At 37.6% G+C, this 22,710-nt stretch overlaps 1 protein-coding gene across 2 annotated transcripts in view; it reads right to left on the bottom strand.

Moving 5' to 3' along the window:
- Positions 1–15,217, bottom strand: part of LOC105233354 (zinc transporter 2) — a 35,368-nt gene extending 20,151 nt beyond the window's left edge. The window contains exons 1-2 of one of the 2 annotated variants that reach the window (XM_049451721.1): positions 14,858–15,217; positions 8,678–9,785 (exon numbers count right to left, since the gene is read on the bottom strand). In XM_049451721.1, the coding sequence (XP_049307678.1) occupies positions 8,678–9,211 (534 nt within the window). In that variant the 5' untranslated portion in view covers positions 9,212–9,785; positions 14,858–15,217. The remainder of the gene's footprint in view (positions 1–8,677; positions 9,786–14,857) is intronic. The other variant, XM_049451722.1, reaches the window with a different exon arrangement.
- Between the last annotated feature and the right edge of the window lie 7,493 nt (positions 15,218–22,710).

Raw genomic sequence — 22,710 nt, 5'->3', positions numbered from 1 at the left:
AATTTCTCTTGATGCCACGAATAATCTCACTTAGCTAGCTAGAGACGCCTGTTAGTTGCGATACCCAGAACTCTTAGGTCTGAATCAAAAAGATGGCGTATATCAATAAAGCGTCTAGAGCCTCGACAAATATAAAATCCGAACAATTCGCCGGGTTCGTAAAAAGTGTTGCAACCGGGATACTTCAAGCTTAGTCTGAAGAGAGCTGGACAGTAGAAAGTGTCTACATATTTTTACCTCATTTTATTCGTTGCAACTTTGACAAGTTGCGTTCTCCAAACTCTTTAGTCTCAACACGTGCCTATGGGACCCCTATCATTTCAGCAATGTGAGCTTTGCTAACAGTTCAATGTATCTTTCACATTCCAATCTGGGTCAGAGGGTTTTTGTAATCCCATAAGTTGTTCGCTTGCTTGTGCGAAGACCATGGATCCAGCGACCACGAGAATTACATCTGCTGCTACCTAGATGTCTGCCTCTTCAACTTGAAAGATACTACAGTGGTCTGGCAGTCTGAAACAAGAGTTGAGTGAGAGCTCCTGACAAAACTGTCCGCTACCAACATTCCACCTACAGCTTCGATCCATCAATAAAAAAGCCCACTGCTCTACTTCGCTAGCGATTCCGTCCCATCTACATATCTGACGGAGGTATGTGTGCAGAGAAGATGTCGCTAGGAATAGGCTTTGCGGTATAGTGATCCAACTCGTAGACGGTATCCAGGAATTTTTCTTTAACGACCAACATCATCTGCACAGGCTGCCATCCGACGGTTTCCTCCCTCAACTCATTTAAAATAGGTCATTCACCACTAAAATCCAGCATGAAGAAGACAGTAACCCACCTTTCGGCGTGCTTCTATTGAGCTTTCGTTATGCACATGCACTACCTCACTCTTCTATGATAATTCTGTCGGATATACATAAGTATATATTTGTAATATGTTTTACTTTCGTTTCGACTTCAAACCTATCTAGACGACTAATGATAACGTCATCATTGAACAAAATAGATAGATAGTTAGCCATCTTGTTTAGAGCCTTTTAACCGAACTTGTAGTGTGCTTTCGTGGTCCTTCGGCTTTAATCCCTGCTCTAGTTTGATTTTATAAGGCCGCAAACGGAGATCCTTTCACAAAATCGTCACAAAGTGGATGCTCATATAGCTCTAATTGTTGATTATTATTGACTTATTCGGATCACCTTCGGTAATGTGCTCTACGGCAGCATTGGCGTCTTCGCTGCACACTGTACGGCGTCTCTGAGGATGTGCGTTATCTACTAAATGTTTCGAAACTGATCCATCGTTGCTCGAATTCCGGGGCCGCTGGGCGATCATGAGGACCCCGCAAAACTAATACGGCTGTGTAAACTGACGTTGAGCGGGACCAAAAGCTCCGTCAGGATCGGGAAGGACCTCTCCGAGCCGTTCGATACCAAACGAGGTTTCAGACAAGGCGACTCCCTATCGTGCGATTTCTTCAATCTGCTGCTGGAGAAAATAGTTCGAGCTGCAGAACTTAATCGAGCAGGTACAATCTTTTATAAGAGTGTACAGCTGCTGGCGTATGCCGATGATATTGACATCATCGGTCTCAACACCCGCGCCGTTAGTTCTGCTTTCTCCAGACTGAACAAGGAAGCAACGCAAATGGATCTGGCACTGAACGAGGGCAAGACGAAATATCTCCTGTCATCAAACAAACAGTCGTCGCACTCGCGACTTGGCACTCACGTCACTGTTGACGGTCATAACTTTGAAGTTGTAGATAATTTCGTCTACTTAGGAACCAGCATTAACACCACCAACAATGTCTGCCTGAAAATCCAACGCAGGATTACTCTTGCCAACAGGTGCTACTTCGGACTGAGTAGGCAATTGAAAAGTAAAGTCCTCTCTCGACGAACAAAAACCAAACTCTATAAGTCGCTCATAATTCGCGTCCTGCTATTGGTGCAGAGGCTTGGACGATGTCAACAGCGGATGATTCGACGTTGCGAGTTTTCGAGAGAAAAATTCTGCGAAAGATTTATGGTCCTTTGCGCGTTGGCCACGGCGAATAACGTATTCGATTGGAACGATGAGCTGTACGAGATATACAACGACATTGACATAGTTCAGCGAATTAAAAGACAGCGGCTACGCTGGCTAGGTCATGTTGTCCGGATGGATGAAAACACTCCAGCTCTGAAAGTATTCGACGCAGTACCCGCCGCGGGAAGCAGAGGAAGAAAAAGACCTCCACTCCGTTGGAAGGACCAAGTGGAGAAGGACCTGGCCTCGCTTGGAATATCCAATTGGCGCCACGTAGCGAAGAGAAGAAACGACTGACGCGTTGTTGTTGACTCGGCTATAATCGCGTAAACGGTGTCTACGCCAGTAGAGAAGAAGAAACCGAATTGTGTATAACTCGAGTAACAACTGTCAACAAGAATATGTCGAAGAAAGTATTGTCTCTTTGAAAGCCACACTTCTAAAAACGACACCCGTTATATAGTTGGTTGTGTTGTTGTGTTTGCCAATGCACATGCCATTTGCGCTATTTGTATGCCGAAAAATTCCTGCAAACGCAACTCTATTATTTATGCCCGCAATTTTGATTTGCTACCAGCGAATGCTCGCCAGCGTTTTCAATGGAAATTTCCTATGCAATTCTAATTTATTTACATGAATTTATCATTTATTTGCTAATTGTTGTTATGCCGTTGTCGTGCTGGCGGTGTTTGAACATTTTTGCGTGTTTTTTGTTTACAGCCGCGGAATGCGCGGTGCATAATTCATGTGAGAAACGCACACAGCCATTTAGTTATATATAATGTACAATAACCCATACATATATACATAACGTATGTTCACAAACAAACACAAATTCACTTATATACACGCACACATACAAAGATCTACAAAACTCATATGCTCAATGGCGCGATTTGTTTGCGAAAGCAAAGGGCGCATTCATGTTTGACTCACTCACCCGAACAAATACACATATACGAGCATGCAAATAAATACCCGCACACACACAATCACGCATATTTCCATAGAGAAAAGGCTTGTGGCGTACAATTTAAATTTCACCAATGCATTTGCCACTCAGAACTGCGCGCCGCGCTCTAAATTTCGCCGAAATGCTTAGAAAATATGCAAAATAAAACAGAAAACAACAAAAATTGATAATCAAACGGAAAGTTGAAAATCGAAAACAACAATAATCATAACGCACCATTAACCCGTGTAAACAGCGCCGACATTTTTCCGCGCATTTTTATTATTCCAAAAGTAAATATTTAATTAAGAATTTGTGCAGCTGCCGTCTATATTTGTGCCGTTATGCGCGCTGCATGCAAATTGTTTGCAGCTTTTTGATTTATCGAAATATGATTTGAAAGCGCGTTCTCTGTATTTCATTGCCGTATTAATTTCAGTAAGTTTTTCGATATTGCAAAGCTTTTGTAATTGTTTTTGCATTTTTGATGACGCTGCTAAAAAATGGTGCATTAGTGAGTTGCCGCTGATTGCCGGCGATAAAATATGGATTGCATGCTTGACAAGCGAGTTGAAAATTCGGCAAACACTTTTGTGTGAGATTAGCTGATATTTAGTGGCAACTAACTGTATGCATTTTGGATTTTTTCCAATCTAAATTTGTTGGATAAAATAAATATTCAATAATATCGAGAGTATTTGTTGTACAAATTATTTTTTTATTGTGGCTATTGGCCACATTTTTTATGATTTTGGTATAATTGAAAACTTTATTCAATAATGACTAAATATTTTTGGGTGCTACTCCGCCGTTTTATATACATATATCGAGGATATAGAAAAGAATATGTGTATAAATGATATAAATATTTAAAAAATATATTTTTTTTTAGAAGAAACTGAATTCTATTTCAGTTGCAAAATATCTCACAATTCATAGAAAAGAATACTGCCTAGTGAAAATCGATTGCTGATTTCACTTACAGCTCATTAAGAATTCAGAAGTTTATAACGGGTAATCCAAGTAGAGTAATTTTTTCAATAGCATTTTTTTGAGCGATCGCGCGTGAGTCGTGTCGAGCTGTCATGTTTTTTTTTTTGTTCAGTATTATTTGGCATTTCATCACTTATGCCTGAACAACGTTTACAAATCGTTCAATTTTACACGTTCTGTAGAGAATGTGTTTCGCGCGCTTCCCTCAACTTATGGCCAACACAATCGGCGTACTGAGCAAACTATTCGCAACACCAATCCTTCTTGGGATCCAGCATTTATTACTGTATAATATTCGACCGAATGGGCCACATTCAGCACTCAGTCAAGAAAATATAGCAGCCGAAGATGATAGTGTACACGAAGACCGTGGAGAGTAGATTCGCAGCACTCGGACTGACATATTTGGCGCATTTTACGTCGAGATCTTAATTGAAAGTGTACAAAATACAGCTTGTGCAAGAACTGAAGCCGCTCCATCTTCCCAAGCGACATCACTTCGCTCTATGGGCTCCTGAAATGTTCCAAGAATATTCAACGTTTTCAAGCCAAATTTTGTTCAGCGAGAGGTCCATTTCTGTCTCAATGGGTATGTAAACAAACGAAATTGCCGCAAATTGGACGAAGGGCAACCTAAAGAGTTGTCATTTTATTCAGAAAATGCAAAGGTTTGATGTGGTTTGTGAGCCGGTGGAATCTTCGTTCCATATTTCTTCAAAGATGATGTCGGTGAAAAGATGATTTCGCATTTTGGGTCGTTATGCGGACAATCCTGCTTCGATTCAGTCCTTGAAGTAAAACATACGCGTGTTATTATCTAGTTGCCATTTGAAAGAGATAATCTTCAAAACATAAATGCCGATTAAATTTGAAATTTCTGTATTTTTTCTTTAAAAAAGTGTGATTTGTCAAAAACAGACTATAGAGAAAAGTAAATTTAATATATTGCGTATATGAGGAAAAAATAAACTCGTGAAACGGAGATCGTTATATCAGATGTGAAAAACGGGGTCTAAGTCGATAGATCGATTTTATTTATATTTGACGCAAAGTCACATTGTTGGAAGTCAGCTAAAAAGTCATTATATCGTATAGGAAAGTCTACTCTAGAATATGATTCCGCGCAATTTTATAAAATAGATAGAACATTAACTTACATATTGTAACCAGAAAAGGTGACCACAAAATGTAACCAAAAGTTCTAAAACCTCTATATTTATTCATATCAGGACAAAGGGAAGTATTAACCTGATTTTATCCGTTTTCAAGAAAAGGGTATATTATTGTCAGAAACAGGTTTACTCTAAAATTCAATATAAGCTCTAACGGACTTACCACTATTTTCGCAAAAAGTCAGCCATAGGCAATGGGTCCAACATTTTTTCTCTATAATTCACAGAGCAACTTCGAGTTATGGAAGAAAATTTGTATGAAATTTGATTTACTATATATTGCCAAGTCGAAGTCCCTCTAACCCGTAGTTTTTGTGGATTATGGTGAATCCAGTTCGGGAAGTTCAACTGTATATACTACAGCTTTCACTTTCTAGTACACAAATCAAGATGTAACTAATACAAGTAAAGTACAGGGTAGGCCATTTAAAGTTGACCCATCTGGCAACGCTGTAACTTTTAACAGCGCTGACAAATCGGCTAATGTCATACCGCGTTAGAAGCGTCATTCGAAGACAATTTATACCATGGAACAGTACACTCCAAAAGAACGCGCTGAAATTGTTCAGCTTTATATTCAAAATAACTTTTCAATTGTGTTAACTCAACGTGCGTTTCGCAAAAAAAATAAAGTGAAAAGTGCTCCAGTTAAGAACACAATTAAGTCTTTATACGCAAAATTTGTGAACACCGGTAATCTCAGTAATGCCAGTCATGCATCCAGACAACGCACAAGACGTTCTGATGAAAATATCGAAGCTGTACGAGCCAGTATTGAGGAGACTCCATCGACATCGAGTTATCGCCGCTCTCAGGAATTAGACATCTCTCGCACCACTCTCCGACGCATAATTCATAAAGATTTGAAGATGTTTCCATATAAAATTCAAATGGCACAAAAACTAAACCCAGCTGATTATCCGCGACGCCTTAATTTTGGCAAATGGGCCATCGAAAAAATTGATATCGAAAAATGGTGATGTTGACTGGCCACCGAGATCACCAGATTTGACGCCACCAGACTTTTATTTGTGGGGTTATTTGAAATCCAAGGTATACGCTAATAAGCCAAAGACCTTGGCTCAACTGAAAGCCAACATTCGACGTGAAACAGCCGCCATATCATCCGAAACATTGGCCAAAGTCATGGAAAATGTCGAAAAAAGAGTGCATTTAGCTGTCAAAGCTAAAGGTGCCCATTTACGCGATCTAATTTTTAAATATTAGCTGAAACAAATCCCCTTGGACCAAAATAAATTATTTTTGAAATGAACAAAAAACATTGTTTTCTTTTGTTCTTTTTTTTTAGAAACAAATGGGTCAACTTTAAATGTATAACTGCTTGGATTCCGAACCTATGGTTGACGGCGCAAACCGTTTCCCTGGCTTTGATTTTTGCAAGTTACAAGAGTATAAAATGTTTGGTTGCACCCGAACTTAGTCCTTCCTTACTTGTTTTCATGAAAGCTTATTCACTTTGATTTATTAAAATATCAAACATTTTGGCCAACCAAATCGATTTAAGGACAGGTTGGAGGTTCGAAATCATTGTATGAGTAAAGATCTGAACTGATTTCACTAACTTTTGACATTGCTGAGACATATTCAAGAACGCATTTTGGCAATTTCATGAACTTATAAGATATACATATATTGATCGGCATATTCAGCACCGTTATGAGTAAAATACGCGTTTTTTTGTAAATTAAATGAACTTCTAATATTGGATATACTATAGTATGATAGAAAAAATATGTAAAATCAGTACTAAAAATTGATATATAGAGAAATATCCTATTACAGACAGTCCTTATAATCGGATACCATAACCGCAGAAATTTCTTGACTACTCGTACAACGTTTTCATTAATATATAATATTCATAAAAAATTAACTTCTATAATCGGACATGAGAACGTACCAATGATCGGGCATTATTTTGATAATATTTGTTGCAGACAAAAAAGAAAGAGACCGAAGAGCTTGATAAGCTGGCCGACAGGGATAATAAAATTCTACGAAAAGATGCGGTGACTACCAGAAGGTTTCGAGACCAAAGCAGACTCTTGTAGAAAATTATGGGGGAGCACTTCTTCAGCCTGTTGAATGGCAGTGACAATATAACGTCAGAAGAAGGCGAATCCGATTGCCCAACCGATGACGATAAAGCAGACGTTCCATTGCGTGATTATGAAAAAGTCTGAATAACAATTACCCGCCTGAAGAACAAGAAAGCGGCACGGGCCATTCGATTGCCGGCCGAGCTAATCAAATACGGCGACGAATAACGGATAAGGAGCATACATCAGCTTCTTTGTAAAATATGGTCGGACGAAAGCATGCCCGATTATTGGAATTTAAGTGTGCTCTGCCCAATCTACGAAAAAGGAGGTCCTACAATCCAACTATCTTGGGATAAGCGTCCTCAATATCGCATTTAAGGTTCCATCGAGCAGGAAGGTATGAAAGACTGAAGCCTACCGTCAACAATCTGATGAAACCTTATCAGTGTGGCTTTAGACCTGGAAAATGTACAATCGAACACAATTTCACCATGCACCAAATCTTGGAAAAGGCCGCGTGAAAAAAAACGACACACACAACCTATTCGACGATTTTAAAACCGCCTGGGACAGCACGAAAAGGAACTGCCGCTATGCCTGAACTTGGTATCTCCAAAAAGCTAATACGGTTATGTAAGCTGACGTTGAGTAACACCAAAAGCTTCGTCATGATCGAGAAGGACCTCTCCGAGCCGTTCGATACCAAAAAAGGTTTCAGACACGGGATTTCTTCAATCTGCTGCTGGAGAAAATAATTCGGGCTGCAGAACTTAATCGAGCAGGTACAATCTTTTATAAGAGTGTACAGCATCTGGCGTACGCCGATGATATTTATATAAGTGGCCTCAGCAACCGCGCCATTAGCTCTCCTTTCTTCAAACTCGATAAGGAAGTGAACGAGGGCAAGACAAAATATCTCCTGTCATAAATCACACAGTTGTCCCACTCGCGACTTGGCTCCCACGTCACTGTTGACAGTCATAACTTCAAAGTCGTAGATAATTTCGTCCATCTTTTACATACATATTTATAAATTACAACCATAAATAGAGAAACATTAACTTTCAGACTTTCAGACTCTCTTAATAGAGTAGCTACTAGGGAATACGATTATCCAAATACGCCACACACAATGCACTCGCCAAGCCATCATTAAGTCATTATATTATGAAAACGACTGCCTATGCCTAAAACAGTGCCCACAACAACAATGTCTGAGCCAAGCGAAACAATAACAATCATATAATTACATATGTACATAACAATAACAACAACAATTACATACAAACATACACATGTATGAAACTGGGCAAATGAATAGCGCCGGTGAATGTAGAAACAACAATTTATATACAAACATACAATACAATAGTTGTGTTAAACATACATACATACATATGTAAGGAGTACATAGGTAATGAGTAAGCCTTTGTTTGATTAAATTTAATATGAATTTCACTTGCATTATCATTTCCGCCAAGCAGTGGCACCTCCATCGTTGTGTCATCCGCCTCGTAAGCGTCCAACAATAGTGATGTTGACGACGTTTTCGCTTCCATGTCGGCTAAACTCAACGCTACTGCTGTTCCTGTGGTTGTTGTTATTGTCGCTGTTGCTCTTGACATCGCAGCCGCTTTTGTCTGATTAATGCTGTTGTTGTTGTTGTTGCTGTTTGCGCTGACACTGTCGAAGGGACTGTACTCCCAACTGCTGCTGCTGCCGCTGCTGTGACTATTCATGCTATTGCTGTTGCTGCCGCTTCTATTGTTGTTGTTGTTGCTGTTGCGCACTACACGCGCCCGTCCGCCGCCGCCGCTGCTGCTGCTGGAATCGTTGCTGCTGTCGGTGTAGAGCAGCACTTGTAGATTCTCGGCGGCATTGTGGAGGCTTGCATGTGTTGTTGTTGTTGTTGTTCTGTTATTGTTGTCTACGCCTGTTGTGGGCGCATCCTCATCGCCGGTGGCAGACGGTTCGAGTAGCAGTTGATATTTTGACATATTCCCAACTTATTTAGACACTTGCGTACACACTTATTTACATATATACATACATATGTGTGAGTTTATATGTTTAGGTGTGTGTGTTGGTGTTTTTATTGGATAAGCTTCGATTGTGCTTTATTTGATGTTTTATCTATTTTCGTTTTCACTATACACTAGTCATACATATAGATTATATATGTATGTACATATATATGCAGAACATACATACATATATGTATGTATATACAGTTACGTAGTATGTACATGCATGTGTATATATTTTATTGTATATTTCTATGTTTGTTGTTGTAGTTATTTGTGCCTTCTTTGTATGCACCTCGGGCAGTCGCGTGTGAGTTGTGTTATTTTTAGCAGAAAATATTATTCAATTGACTTTATTGCTGTTAATGATGTTTGTTGTTGTTTCACTGTCACTGTGGCATTGCTTTAGCTTCAATTGCTTTTCACACTCGAGGTGACAAAGTGTAAAGCGAGGAAAAAATTATTAAATTTGCATTTCTTTGTCGCAATTTTAGCGGCAATTTGTGTGTTCTTTATGTGGAAAATAACCCATGGTTAATTTGGTACACTGCAAGAAATTTTTAATGATTTCCAATATTTTAGAATCACTTGATATATTTTTGCTTATGAAGGAGCACTTAATTTTTTCTTTTGTTTTAACCATATTTTATAAAAAAAATGAAATTAAATTAATATTTGGTTTTAATGTTGAAATTTACAAATACGGTCCACAATAAATTCGTTTATAAGTCAGCGATATTATTATAAAGGAAAGTGTGTTTCCTAAATTAGTTACGCATTTCATTCTTAGTGAATAGTGGCGTCATCTGAGAAACTAGAAATATTTCAATGGGATTTCTCAATACGTTCCAATAAGTTCCACACTTCATTTTATTCTTGGTTGGCTTTCTGTATAATCAAATCACTTAAAAACATTCATTTAACAAAAAATGTGTTTTTACTCAACAAATTTAACCCTCTATAACGTATGGTAGACCACAGGCAACAAACCGTTTCACCTTCCTAAATTCTACTCGTAGTAATTTTTTTCGTCTTGTCAAGCAATGTAGAATGTAGTCTACACTCCATTCCTCTAATCAAGCATAAGCAAAACAAACTAAGTGCGGTTACTTTTTTCCAATGAAGCTTTTTCTTCAGTGAAAGTCGGGCACTGGCCTCAATGTGCGGAAAAAAAATCCGATGCAAGTTCCCGAAATGTGCCGCGTTCACTCACACGGTGTGTGAAAAGTGCGGGTTAGCTTTATGCCATACCAAAAACAATAATTGTTTCAAGAACTTTCATTTGCCCTGAAGGATTTCCATTTTACTCATAATTTTGCCCACTTTCTTTATCACTGTTACTCATTGTTTTTTTGTGTTATATGTGTTATAAATAAAAAGTAAAAAAAAAAAATAATAATTTCTGTATATTTTTCCCATAAAACTAACCGATTCCACTAAAAATAGTTAATTTGGAGGTTTTGAGTTATAGAGGGTTAAATGCGTTCCACATTCCATTGCTGTATTGGTTGGTTCATCTAAGAAGTGAAAAATGTTCTTATGAAAGAATTTTTCTCCATTTCCTTTTTAGCGAATATTTTTTCAAAAATTTTTTTTGAAAAACATACTTTTGTTTTCAACGTATTCCAATGCGTTCCACAGCTCATTATTCCATTATTTTCTTGGTAGGTTTTGGGGATCATTTAAGAAGTGAAAAATGTTCTCTTGAACGATTGTTTCTATTTTTCAATACATTCCAATAAGTTCCACACTCCATTTCCTGCTTGGTGGATATTAGGAGTCATCTGGCAAGTCAAAAATATTATTTTCAAAAACAAACTTTTGTTTCATAACACATTCCAATGCGTTCCACAACTCATTATTTCCATTTCGTATTTAAGAAGTAGACAATACTCGTCTGACGAAAAATCTTTTCAGTTCTCATGTTCTCTTGAAAGATAGTTTATATTTTTCAATACATTCCAATAAGTTCCACACTCCATTTCCTGCTTGGTGGATATTAGGAGTCATCTGGAAAGTCAAAAATATTACAGACTTTTGTTGTAAAACAGATTCCAATGCGTTCCACAACTCATTATTTTCATTTTGTATTTGAGAAATAGACAATACTCGTCTGATGAAAAATCTTTTCAGTTCTCAAAACATTACATAGCGTTCCCTATTTCATTATTTTTATGGAAGGCTTTGAGGAACAAAAAGATTTCATTTTTCAATATGATCGAATGCGTTCCATGTTTGTTTTCCTTCTTGATTTTGAGTAGCATTTCGTTTCTCAATACATTCTAATAAGTTCTGCACTTTATTTATTACTTGATGAACATTGGGTGTCTTTTGAGAAATCAAAAATATTATTTGGTCAAAGACTTTTGTTTCTTGACACCTTTCAATCTCATTATTTTCAGCTTCATGTGAGAAGTCGAAAATATTCTTATGACAGAAAAGGTTTTCTTTTATCAACCCTTTTAAAAGCTTTCCACAATTTATTTTTTTCTTGGTAGGTATAAGAGAGCATCGAAAAAATAAAAATTCTAATGAACTGGGTATTGAGAAGTCAAACATATTGTTATGCCAGGAAAAGAAATTTTTCTCAACATGTTTCAATACATTCCATATTTAATTATTTTCTTAGTCGGTATTGGCAGTTATCTCAGAAGTCAAGAATATTCTTCAGGCAAAAAAGGTTTTTATTTCAAGAACTTCTTAGAAATTTCACTTCAGAAATCAAGCTAAGGTGGTTCAGAATATTAATATCGAAACCATATCCTTCTTTCTTAAGAGGGGAATAAAATATAAAACGTTCCTGTAGATATTTTACAACGATGTTAATTAGTTCAGCACGTTCCCTCTTTTCTTCCGATAAAAGAGCAATTTTTCGGAAGCATCGGAACTGTAGTTTCGAACTCACGACCTATCGATTAACAATTAAGCTCTCAACCTACTTAGCGGCGGCGGCTATATTTGATACTTCAATTAATGTTTATTGATTTATTGCTTTCTAATTGCGTATAAATAATTCAAAAACTTATCAGAGTCTTAAATAAAATTTCTGGTTCTTTGATCTGGAATTGATTAAGGGGTAATAAACTATTGCTTATTAGCTCTTCTTATCTTATCGCAGAGCAAACGTATAAGTTTTTGTTATTCTTTTTCAAATTATTGACTTACTAGTAGTTATTTAGTAAATTGAAAACTTTTTAAAGGTTTGTTTTGAAAACAGAAAATTATGTCAGGGAGAATGAATATATCGACCAGATCAATGTCAAAATTTATACGAGGCAATCTTCACATTAAAGTCTATCCTTGATCAACTTCTGTTCTGACAACACGTTTGCTCAACAGCTACAAGCGGTTTCTTCAGGACACGCAGTCAATGGACATGAAGGCTTCTTTTCACAAATGAAAAAAAAAATCACTTTTGAAGAAGTTTAAAGTAATAAGCAAAACAACACAATCTACGCAGATACTTCCAAATACTCAAAAAATGCTACATGGTCAACAGCCAGCTGCTATAATGGTTTGTTGGGGAGTCATCTTTAAAAGTGTTGCACCTCTTCTTTAATTTATAACGAGCTTAAAACTGGGATGTACGAGTTGCTTGCTGTTTTAGAAAGCATGTTGAAAAACATGACCTCTTGAATAACCCACAGAAATTTGGAGAGTCTCAAAAATCTTGGATGCGAGCAGCATCGTCATAACCTATAGGGAGTATGCAGCATCTTTTAAGAGCTTGTGTACATTAACATTTTTACATTCGTAATTGAGAAATATTTGCTCGGGAGATGGATCGCGAGATTAATGCGAAAAATTTAGAAGAAGAACAACCTACTAGGTTATGCATAATGGTGTTCTAAGCTTAGGTAAATTGTGCAAATGAACCACGATCTATACCACTCCAAATGATATATTAAGGGATTTGATAAATTCCGTAAAGCCGTTATTATTTACTACCGAAAAAACCTTATGAAATATTATAAAGATATGATATTGATCTAAGATCAATACATTTTCATCCTTTATTTCCGACTTATAGCTTTTATTTTAAGCTCAAAGTATTACATTTTAACTGGTTTTCAATAGGAACGCAACAAAAGTAGACCGATAGGGACAGCAAACGACGCCATATTTTTTCCGCTCAAGTGTTGGGCTTCTCCCTAACGTCGTTGTGGCGAATTTTGCAAAAAGATCTTGGCCTACATTCTTTTAAAATAAAATTGACGCAAGAAGCCGCTTGACCACCAGAATCGTCGTATGTTCGTCAATTGGGCTGAGCAACAACTTGAAAATATTTCGGATTTTCATCGAAAGGTCATCACCAGTGATAAAGCTCACTTCTAGCTGAATAGTTTCGTCATTATATACAATATATAAGCAAAATATGCGTTATTGGTTAGGCAGCAATTTACACGTACTCCATTGTATACCGAAAAAATTATGGTTTGGTGCAGTTTATGGGCCGTGCTTCTGCCGTGATGATTAAGACTGACACGTTACTATAAATAATGAGAATCGCTACCGCTCAATGATAATCGAATATTTCTGGCCGGAATTGCATGATGTGGACTTGGACAATATGTGGCACCAACAGGGCGCCGCCACAAGCCACACAACGAATGTTAAAAGCGATTTATTGAAAGCCAAGTTTAATGAACGTGTTATCTCACGTTATGGTCCAGTCAATTGGCGCCGTAAGACTATTTCCTGTAAAGCTACGTCAAGTCTATGGTCTATGCCAATAAGCCAGCGAAGATTGATGAACTTCGTGCGAATATCGAACGTGAAATTGCAGTAGTATGGGCCGATTTATGCTTGAAAACCGTCGTAAATTGGGTTCAGCGTCTGGACTTCTGCAAGTTTGCCTGTAGTGGCCATGCAAAAGTTCCATACATAATGACATCGAAGTAAATAAATTTTATGCTTAGTTAATTTTCAGTTACGTGCTTAGTCGACGATAAACCATCGAGCTAAATTTTCTAGTTAATTTTTAATATTTTAAGTTTTTTCAGAAGAACAATATCAACAAAGAACGTCTCAACAAAGCAAGCACAACCTCGAAAGTGAGTATTTTGTATGAATTCTTTTACAGGCGACTGTCAATATTATTGGATTCCGGCTACTTTTTCATCAGTGAGTTTTTGAAATATTTTTTTGAAATAATGATGCGATGTGGAATTTTTCAGAATTTTCGAACTCTCCTCTCGATGCGCGGATTTGCTGTGCATCAAATCTGGTAGCGCTGGCCCAAAACAATAATATTCTATGGATCTTATTTTATTCGCACGAATGAAGGTATAAGTGACGTCCGTATAAATGACACCTCAAATGGAAGTGAAGGACCCTCGGAACAATTGCTATCTTTTGTCTACTTAGGAATACATTATTTTCTTTGTTGCACTCCTTGGAAAGATCAGGTTCACTGCACAAACCCCACACCTACACAAATTCGCTTTATTTACACTTTCATTAGCGGGTTAAGAGCGCAAATCACTGAAGCAGTGGCTGATGAGCTAGGAGCGTGTATTTACATAGAATGATAAGAAGTCTCAAGGTTATTTTCGGCATAGACGCTGTTGTTTTACCAAATGTAATATTATGTTAATTTGTTATATTCAATTTATTTACAATTTTTTCTTTACACTTTCTTTGTGTTGTTGTAGTGTTGCATTTAATTATTTATATTTTTTTAAACTTTTTTATAAATTCCATTCCATTCTTTTCATATCACTTTAGAATATTATTGCTGCTGTAACTTGTTGCCATTGAACTCGCTTTTTGCAAGCACACGAAATTCAAAATGCAAAATAAATGATTTTTTTCCGACGTTCACTTGACGCGTTCTCGCTATTCTACGCGCTCGCTTTTAATCGCTTTCATTCACAACCCGCAGCGCCGTCTTCCACGTACGATCACACCGTTGCGCTGTTTTGCTTGTACTAAATGAAAACTGGGCGGTTTGGGCGTTCCGCGATCGTCGCTAGCCTTCTTCGGCGTGTGCAAAGGCCTCTCCCAGTTGTTGGTGTTCTTGTTGTTTAGTTCACTCAGCTAGACGCCCCTCTCTATTATCGCTAGCGCGTTGCGTGTGCTCTCATGCGCACTCTTCTGTGCTCTTCATCACACTTTCACTCTCTCCTTCTCCCAATTTGGATCAGCTGCTCCCCTTTTGGCTGCATGAGTAACGAAATAATTTGCGTGCGCATGTGTGTGTGTGTGTGTGAGTAAGCAATTGCCTGATATTGCTAATGAGTTTATGGTCAATGCTTTTCACTGATAAGCCGCAAGCGGGCTGTGTGGCTGGCTGTTCAGACGGGTATTACTGCTCTGTTTACGCGGTTTGAAGTGGTTTCCATGTTCGACAAGTAGAACCACATATGAGTACGTACATACTTATGTATGTTTTTATGTATTTATCTTAGCATGTAAGTAGGCTGTGTTATCGCTTGCAGTAAGCACTGGTATAAAGTTGTCGCTGTCGAATTAAATCCAAGCGTTCGAGTGTATAAATTTTCGACTGCGAGGTTTGGGAATTTAGCGTTTCTGATAAGTGCCACGGTTGCATGGTTGCCTAATATTCGGAATTTTGTGTTTTGGTGCAAGTGGTTTTTGCAATGCAGTATAGATAAAAAAGGATTTAATTGAAGTTTGCACTGCGATATAAGGTGTATTGTATCCTCCGCTATAAAACGTGCATTTACAAAGACCTAGCACTTTGTGAATTTCAGAAACTTGCTGGGCACTATTGAGTTGATGTGATTCCTTTCCATATACTATATGCAACCAAGAGCCTTAAGCCTGCGTCAAAAATCAGGTTCTCAGGAGCTTTCGGTTCCAAGCCGCACAACCGGCTGTTTGCATTAGATGATATGTTGGACACGTGCTTCTGATGCCCGCAGGTGCCTCCAGTGGCTAGTGTAGAAAGCGTTTTGTAGACACAAATTGTTTCTGAGGATTTGTCTTTCAAAACAAAAAATTGCTGTATACTCGTATTGCCACTTCATATGGTACGAACTTCACCGTAAAGCCGGGTCGAACTGTGGCTAAACTCATGGCTTTGCAATTTGTAAAAATATTACAAAAGTTCTTGATTTGGAATCTGGAAAGTAAAGTCACCGCAAAATTAAAAAAAAAATGCTGGCAGCAGTGATTCGTCTTACATAGATTCAAATCCTGTATATAAATTGTCCCATAGCAGCCACTGATATCATATATTATGTTGGTAACTCTAATTATTCAAACCTACAAAAAATACTTGCAAAATTTTAGTTTCGATTTTGTTGACTATATAGTTGTATATTTATTTTTGTGGTTAAATTTGACCTGACTCGGGCATGTTTAAAAAATTTTTATTAATTTTCGGTTTGTTGTTTGGATACAAAGTATAAAGTATGATTCTATAAAAAAAGTACTATTTGTTCCGGAAATGCTTTTTTATTTAATGTGAAGTACAATCGACACAAACGACTTTTGGGTATAACGTCATTCAAATGGCCTCCACGACTTCTTTTGCAAGAACGAATTCGTTGAACCAAATTTTCGAGAACTTCTTTGCACTAAATCAAGTCGTATGTCATGAATAGCAAGGTTGACTTCTAAAGCTTGAAAAGACTTTGATTTAATGCTGAAGATCAATGACTTTATATAACCCCACAAGATGCAGTCTAATGGTGTTAAATCACAACATCTTGGAGATCATTTAACGTCAAAATTGCTAGAAATAATCGAATCTTCAAACTTTTTTCGCCATAATTCGGTGGTTGCATGTGTTATGTGGCACGTAATTACGTCTGGTTGGAACCGCATGTTGTCGAGATTAACTTCTTCCAATTACGGTCATAAAAGTTTGGTTATCATCGATCTAAAATGCTCCCCATTGACAGTAACGGCGCCATCAGCTTCGAAAAAAGTACGGACCGATGATCCCATCAGACCAGCCAGTTTTGTTTATTCACTACACCACTCAGATGAAAGTGAGCCTCATCGGAGTGTCAGATTTATCTAATTTGAGGATAAGTTTGATATAATTTTAGCTGACCGAAATTACAGCCTGCCAAGTAAGAGCGTGGTCAGGATAATTTATAAAAAAAAATTATTTTATGAAACTTTCATATTTATATATATATTGTACACATTACAAACAGCGATGCAATTTGGGCAATAATATGTCCAGTCACCACCGGCGTCGATAATTGCCTGGCATCTCCGACGGTATATTCTAGTGACAAGGATCACCAGATCCGACAAATTTCGTAAGACAACTGCTTCAAAGTGTATATGCGTCTTCCACGAAGCTTCTGTTTAATATATGCCCACACATTTTCAACAGGGTTTGCATCGGGCGACTGCGACGGCCAATCCAATGTAACGATGCCAGATTGAGTTTTCCACTGAGTACAGAGCTTGCTGCGGTGTTTAGAATCGTTGTCCTCCTGCAGAATCCAATCTTCATTTTTTCTGATGAACCATCGTTTGGCAGATAGCAGTAAAGCCTTTTTGTAGATTTTTATCATTTTCTCGGCATTTAGGTTGTCTGTAAAGAGGTACAAAGTACCGAAATGCTTTGAGAAGCAGCCCCAATTATGCACCTTTATTCCATGTTTTACGGTCCTGTGAACAAGCCTATTGGTGGGAGTTGACCAGGCTCGCGTAAAGACAGAACGTGCCCATATAGAACATTCATCAGTAAAAATTATATTTTCAAAATCTCTATCAATATTCTCATGCGCCCAAGCGAGTCGCTTTGTCACAAGTTTTTCAGTCAACAGAGGCTTCTTCATTGTGTTGCGCCATTTTAGATCATGAGTATGAAGAAAGGTTCGGATAGTTTCGTAGGATATATCTAAACCTCATGCCATTAATTTTGCCTGTCCTTTCCGCAGTGTTAAAGCAGGATTCCGTGAAAACAGATTCACTATCCTTTTTTCATCTTTTTTGTTCACTTTTCCTATCGAACCACGTTTTGGTAAATCTGCGACATTTTTAGCCACTATTATTGCTGTATCCAATTTTGTACAAATGACTTCGACTTTCTTATATATTAGCAGCCGCTGATTGCGACATTTTGGGACCTTTCGGGTAGATGCAGAGGAACATGGCGTTTAACGTGATTCTCTTTCAAAAGATCAACGACAACTGAACCTTTGTTGACAATGCATCAAGGACAAAGCTTCCCTCTATCGGCTCGCGAAGGAAATAGAGCGAAATCTTTCATTAACTGTCGGTAAAGTCGACCACGCTCTTACTTTACAGACTGTAAGGTGTATTGCAAGTTGCAAGAGTATAAAATAGACCTTAGCCCATCCTTACTTGTTTTTCTTTGAACTCATCTCAAAAGCTTTTTGATACAAGCCGATTGTCTAAATTTTGAAGTCACTTGCACTTGTAATTTGAGACTTGGGTATAACACATAGTAGCAGCATCTAGTTGTCTAGATCTTAATAGAATTCAAAATCAACTGCCACGTCGCTCACAAACTAAACACAGCAAGTGAAGGATGGCATAAATATCAAGTGGAAAATATACACTACATATACACCTAAGACCCGGCGTTTCCTTCAGCTCTACAAGTTTAATCGTCAATATGGAACATAATTCGGTTGAAAGCAACTATAATTGTTTCGGAAAAGCTTACGATGTGCGGTTGCCTAAAACCATAAGAAGAACAAGAGTTACTTTGACACGTGCTTACAATAAATTAAACAAATTTACGCCTAACTTTTTTTCACCCAAACAAATACTAGGCATGTACAATGAGCTTCGGTTTCTTCAGGCCTTATCTCTTCGTCGTATCGTGCAAATCGCTTTCACGTCTTTTTAGAGGCGTAAACGCGATTCAATCAAAATTTAATTTACCATAACACATTATTTTGGCATTCAGGCAAGTATGAAACATGTAAGGCGCAATTGTCTTAGATTTCAGAAGAAGGCTTTATGCATAAGAACAAATGTTATGCTCGTATTTATTACTTACACTTGATTTTATGACATATCTAAACTTTATACGAATGCTATCACTTCTGACCACAATCGGCTGATTGATAAGACAGACGTGCGAAAGAGAATGCCGGCGCGGAGAGCTTAACTCATTCAACGCCACTCAACTGCTGTTATACGTATGTATGTACATAGCCTAACGGTGTTGTTGGACTTAGTCTACTGACATTGAAATGCCTGCTGTTGCAATTGTTGTATCAAATAGCGCACATACATACCTATATGTAAGTATAAAGGCGCTTATATTTATGAGGTGATTAAATGTGAGCGACAGGTTTTTATTACTCGCGGCTTTAGAGCGGGTTTATGGCCATAAAACATTTACTCATTGAATTTTAAAGACACCCGAATGAGCGGCAAGACTGGGCTGAGGTGTAACACGAAAGTAAGAAAGTGTCTAGGATACTTCGTCATAATGTATTGTTGCAATGGGTAGAGTTGCCATTGGTTATTTTTAGAAGCATCAGCTCAGAATAGAAGTTTAATTAAAGTAATAAGAGCGGCGACAGGCTTAAATAATTCTCGGATTATTACGCTTGCTAGATAAGGAGAGTTGAAGGGGGAAGCGAGACGCATTTGCAGACAAAAAAAGAGGGAGATCGAATTCCGTGAGTACAAGGAGTTTGACAAGCTGGCCTACAGTGATAATGCACGAAAATTCTACAAAAAAGATGCGACAACTAACAGAAGGTTTCAAGATCGGTGGTGATTTAGTTACCCGTCTGAAGGACAATAAAGCGGCGGGGTCCGACGATTGCCGGCCGAGTTATTCAAATACGGCGGCGAAGAACTGGTAAGAAGCATTCATCAGCTTCTTTGTATAGGGTGATTTTTTAAGAGCTTGATAACTTTTTAAAAAAAAAAAAACGCATAAAATTTTTTTGAAGATAATTTCATTTAAATGTTGACCGCGGCTGCGTCTTAGGTGGTCCATTCGGAAAGTCCAATTTTGGCCAACTTTTTCGAGCATTTCGGCCGGAATAGCCCGAATTTCTTCGGAAATGTTGTCTTCCAAAGCTGGAATAGTTGCTGGCTTATTTCTGTAGACTTTAGACTTGACGTAGCCCCACAAAAAATAGTCTAAAGGCGTTAAATCGCATTATCTTGGTGGCCAACTTACGGGTCCATTTCTTGAGATGAATTGTTGTCCGAAGTTTTCCCTCAAAATGGCCATAGAATCGCGAGCTGTGTGGCATGTAGCGCCATCTTGTTGAAACCACATGTCAACCAAGTTCAGTTCTTCCATTTTTGGCAACGAAAGTTTGTTAGCATCGAACGATAGCGATCGCCATTCACCGTAACGTTGCGTCCAACAGCATCTTTGAAAAAATACGGTCCAATGATTCCACCAGCGTACAAACCACACCAAACAGTGCATTTTTCGGGATGCATGGGCAGTTCTTGAACGGCTTCTGGTTGCTCTTCACCCCAAATGCGGCAATTTTGCTTATTTACGTAGCCATTCAACCAGAAATGAGCCTCATCGCTGAACAAAACACGCGCGCGAAACACATTTCGAACCGAACACTGATTTTGGTAATAAAATTCAATGATTTGCAAGCGTTGCTCGTTAGTAAGTCTATTCATGATGAAATGTCAAAGCATACTGAGCATCTTTCTCTTTGACACCATGTCTGAAATCCCACGTGATCTGTCAAATACTAATGCATGAAAATCCTAACCTCAAAAAAATCACCCGTTAGAACAATATATACGAAAAAATTAATAATTTAATATATATACTATTCAGATAAGTAATAAGTTCAACTAGCGGTAATTTCGTATACGATCGTCTCTTCTTTTGAAATTAACTTCAGAATTTAGTGATTACTTCACTTCTTATATTTCGACGCAATAATTCCTTCTTGAAAATCCATTTATTTCTTCATTATTTAGATAAGAAATTATCGCTTGGCTTACGTTAGCAATGATGCCCAATAATCTCGGAGAATTTATAGGGCTTTGTGTGATAGTTTGATAGCATACCGCTTATGGTATTTGTTGAAATTATAACTACTTATACAATAATGAGGGCTTTTCTCTATATCAATCACCTCAAAAGTGCTAATATGCCATGCTAATGCGTCATAGGTTAGCCGTGATATCAGAGCACTCTGCTACGGACATAGCTCCTATATCAATATATATTTAGAATTTGCCCCTTTGCGGTCTTCAATGCTTAGGTTTTTCTGATATAAAACATAGAATGATAAATAATTCATGGCAATAAAAAATTAATGCATATTTCTAGTATTCGATATACTTTCGAAATTTATTTTAAATGGCAACACTGACCATCTATATTATATTTATATGACTATATGTGTAAATATGCAGAAATTTATGTAATATATAAACGAAGCTTGTAATTCGCTTAACTCTAATTATCCTTAAACGTTCTAAAATTTTACGATCCAGCGATATAACTATAAATATTACGAGCTTGTAAAACAAAAATTGAGATAAGTTTAACGAATAAATACACTATATACGTATAACGGTTGTATATTCCTACAGCGATTGTCACGATTAGATAAATGGTGCACTTTAATATTAAATATTTTTGATTCTGATTCAAGAAAATGCTTAGGTAAAAACAGTAATGAGTAGAAAATTTTGAATTTTCCTCGGAGTGGTTATGTGAATTTGCTGAATAGGTAAATATTAGTTGAAAATGTGGCGAAATGACGAATAACAAATGCAATATGCGATAGTTCACTTCATTGTTCAATTAATTCAGACATAGTCAAAATCGAAGAATTATCTTTTAGAGCCTCACAAATTGATGATCAACATGCTAATAAAATGAAGGAATTGGTGTTTGAGAATCGACGATTTACAGTCAGAGTTTTTACTGGCATCGTTGGAATATCGGTAGGATCAGTGAAAACCATTTCGAAAAATCATTCAAGCCTCAGAAAATAGGAACAGGATTGGTACAGAAAACAGCGTCGCGTTAACTGTCTGTGAAATAATGTCTTCTCGCTAACAGGGTGTCATGAAACGTGCTATTACTGGCGATGAGTCTTGGATCAACATATACTTATGAAACAGAAATAGACGATAAATCGGCCGAATATCGTGGCAAAGGTGAGACGAAGCCGAAAATTTCATGTCAAAGCAGGAAATCAAAGTAATGTTGACGGTTTTCTTTGATTATCGGCCAGCCAAACTATCAACAGTTAAGTTTATTTGAGTATTATGCGTCGTTTCTGCGAAATTATTCGTAAAAAGAGGCCGGAATTAGGGGCCGACAACTCCTGAGTTTTGCGCCAAGTTATGCACCGTCAGATACTGTACTGATTCTTCGTTAGTTTTTCGCAAAACCAATAACGTGCCACAACCACCGTGTTCAGCTGATTTAGCTCCTTGAGACTTTTAGCTATTCAAACTCAGACGCCACAGGGAAACCGTTTTGAGTCAACTGAAAACATTAAGGTTGAATCGGTGCGCGAATTGAAAGCTATTCCGGAAATTTGCTTTAGCAA

The sequence above is a fragment of the Bactrocera dorsalis genome, chromosome 3, assembly GCF_023373825.1.
Source record: "Bactrocera dorsalis isolate Fly_Bdor chromosome 3, ASM2337382v1, whole genome shotgun sequence".
Lineage (NCBI taxonomy): Eukaryota > Metazoa > Arthropoda > Insecta > Diptera > Tephritidae > Bactrocera > Bactrocera dorsalis.
The sequence above is the reverse complement of the archived record's forward strand: the minus strand, read 5'-3'. Positions and strand labels throughout refer to the sequence as shown.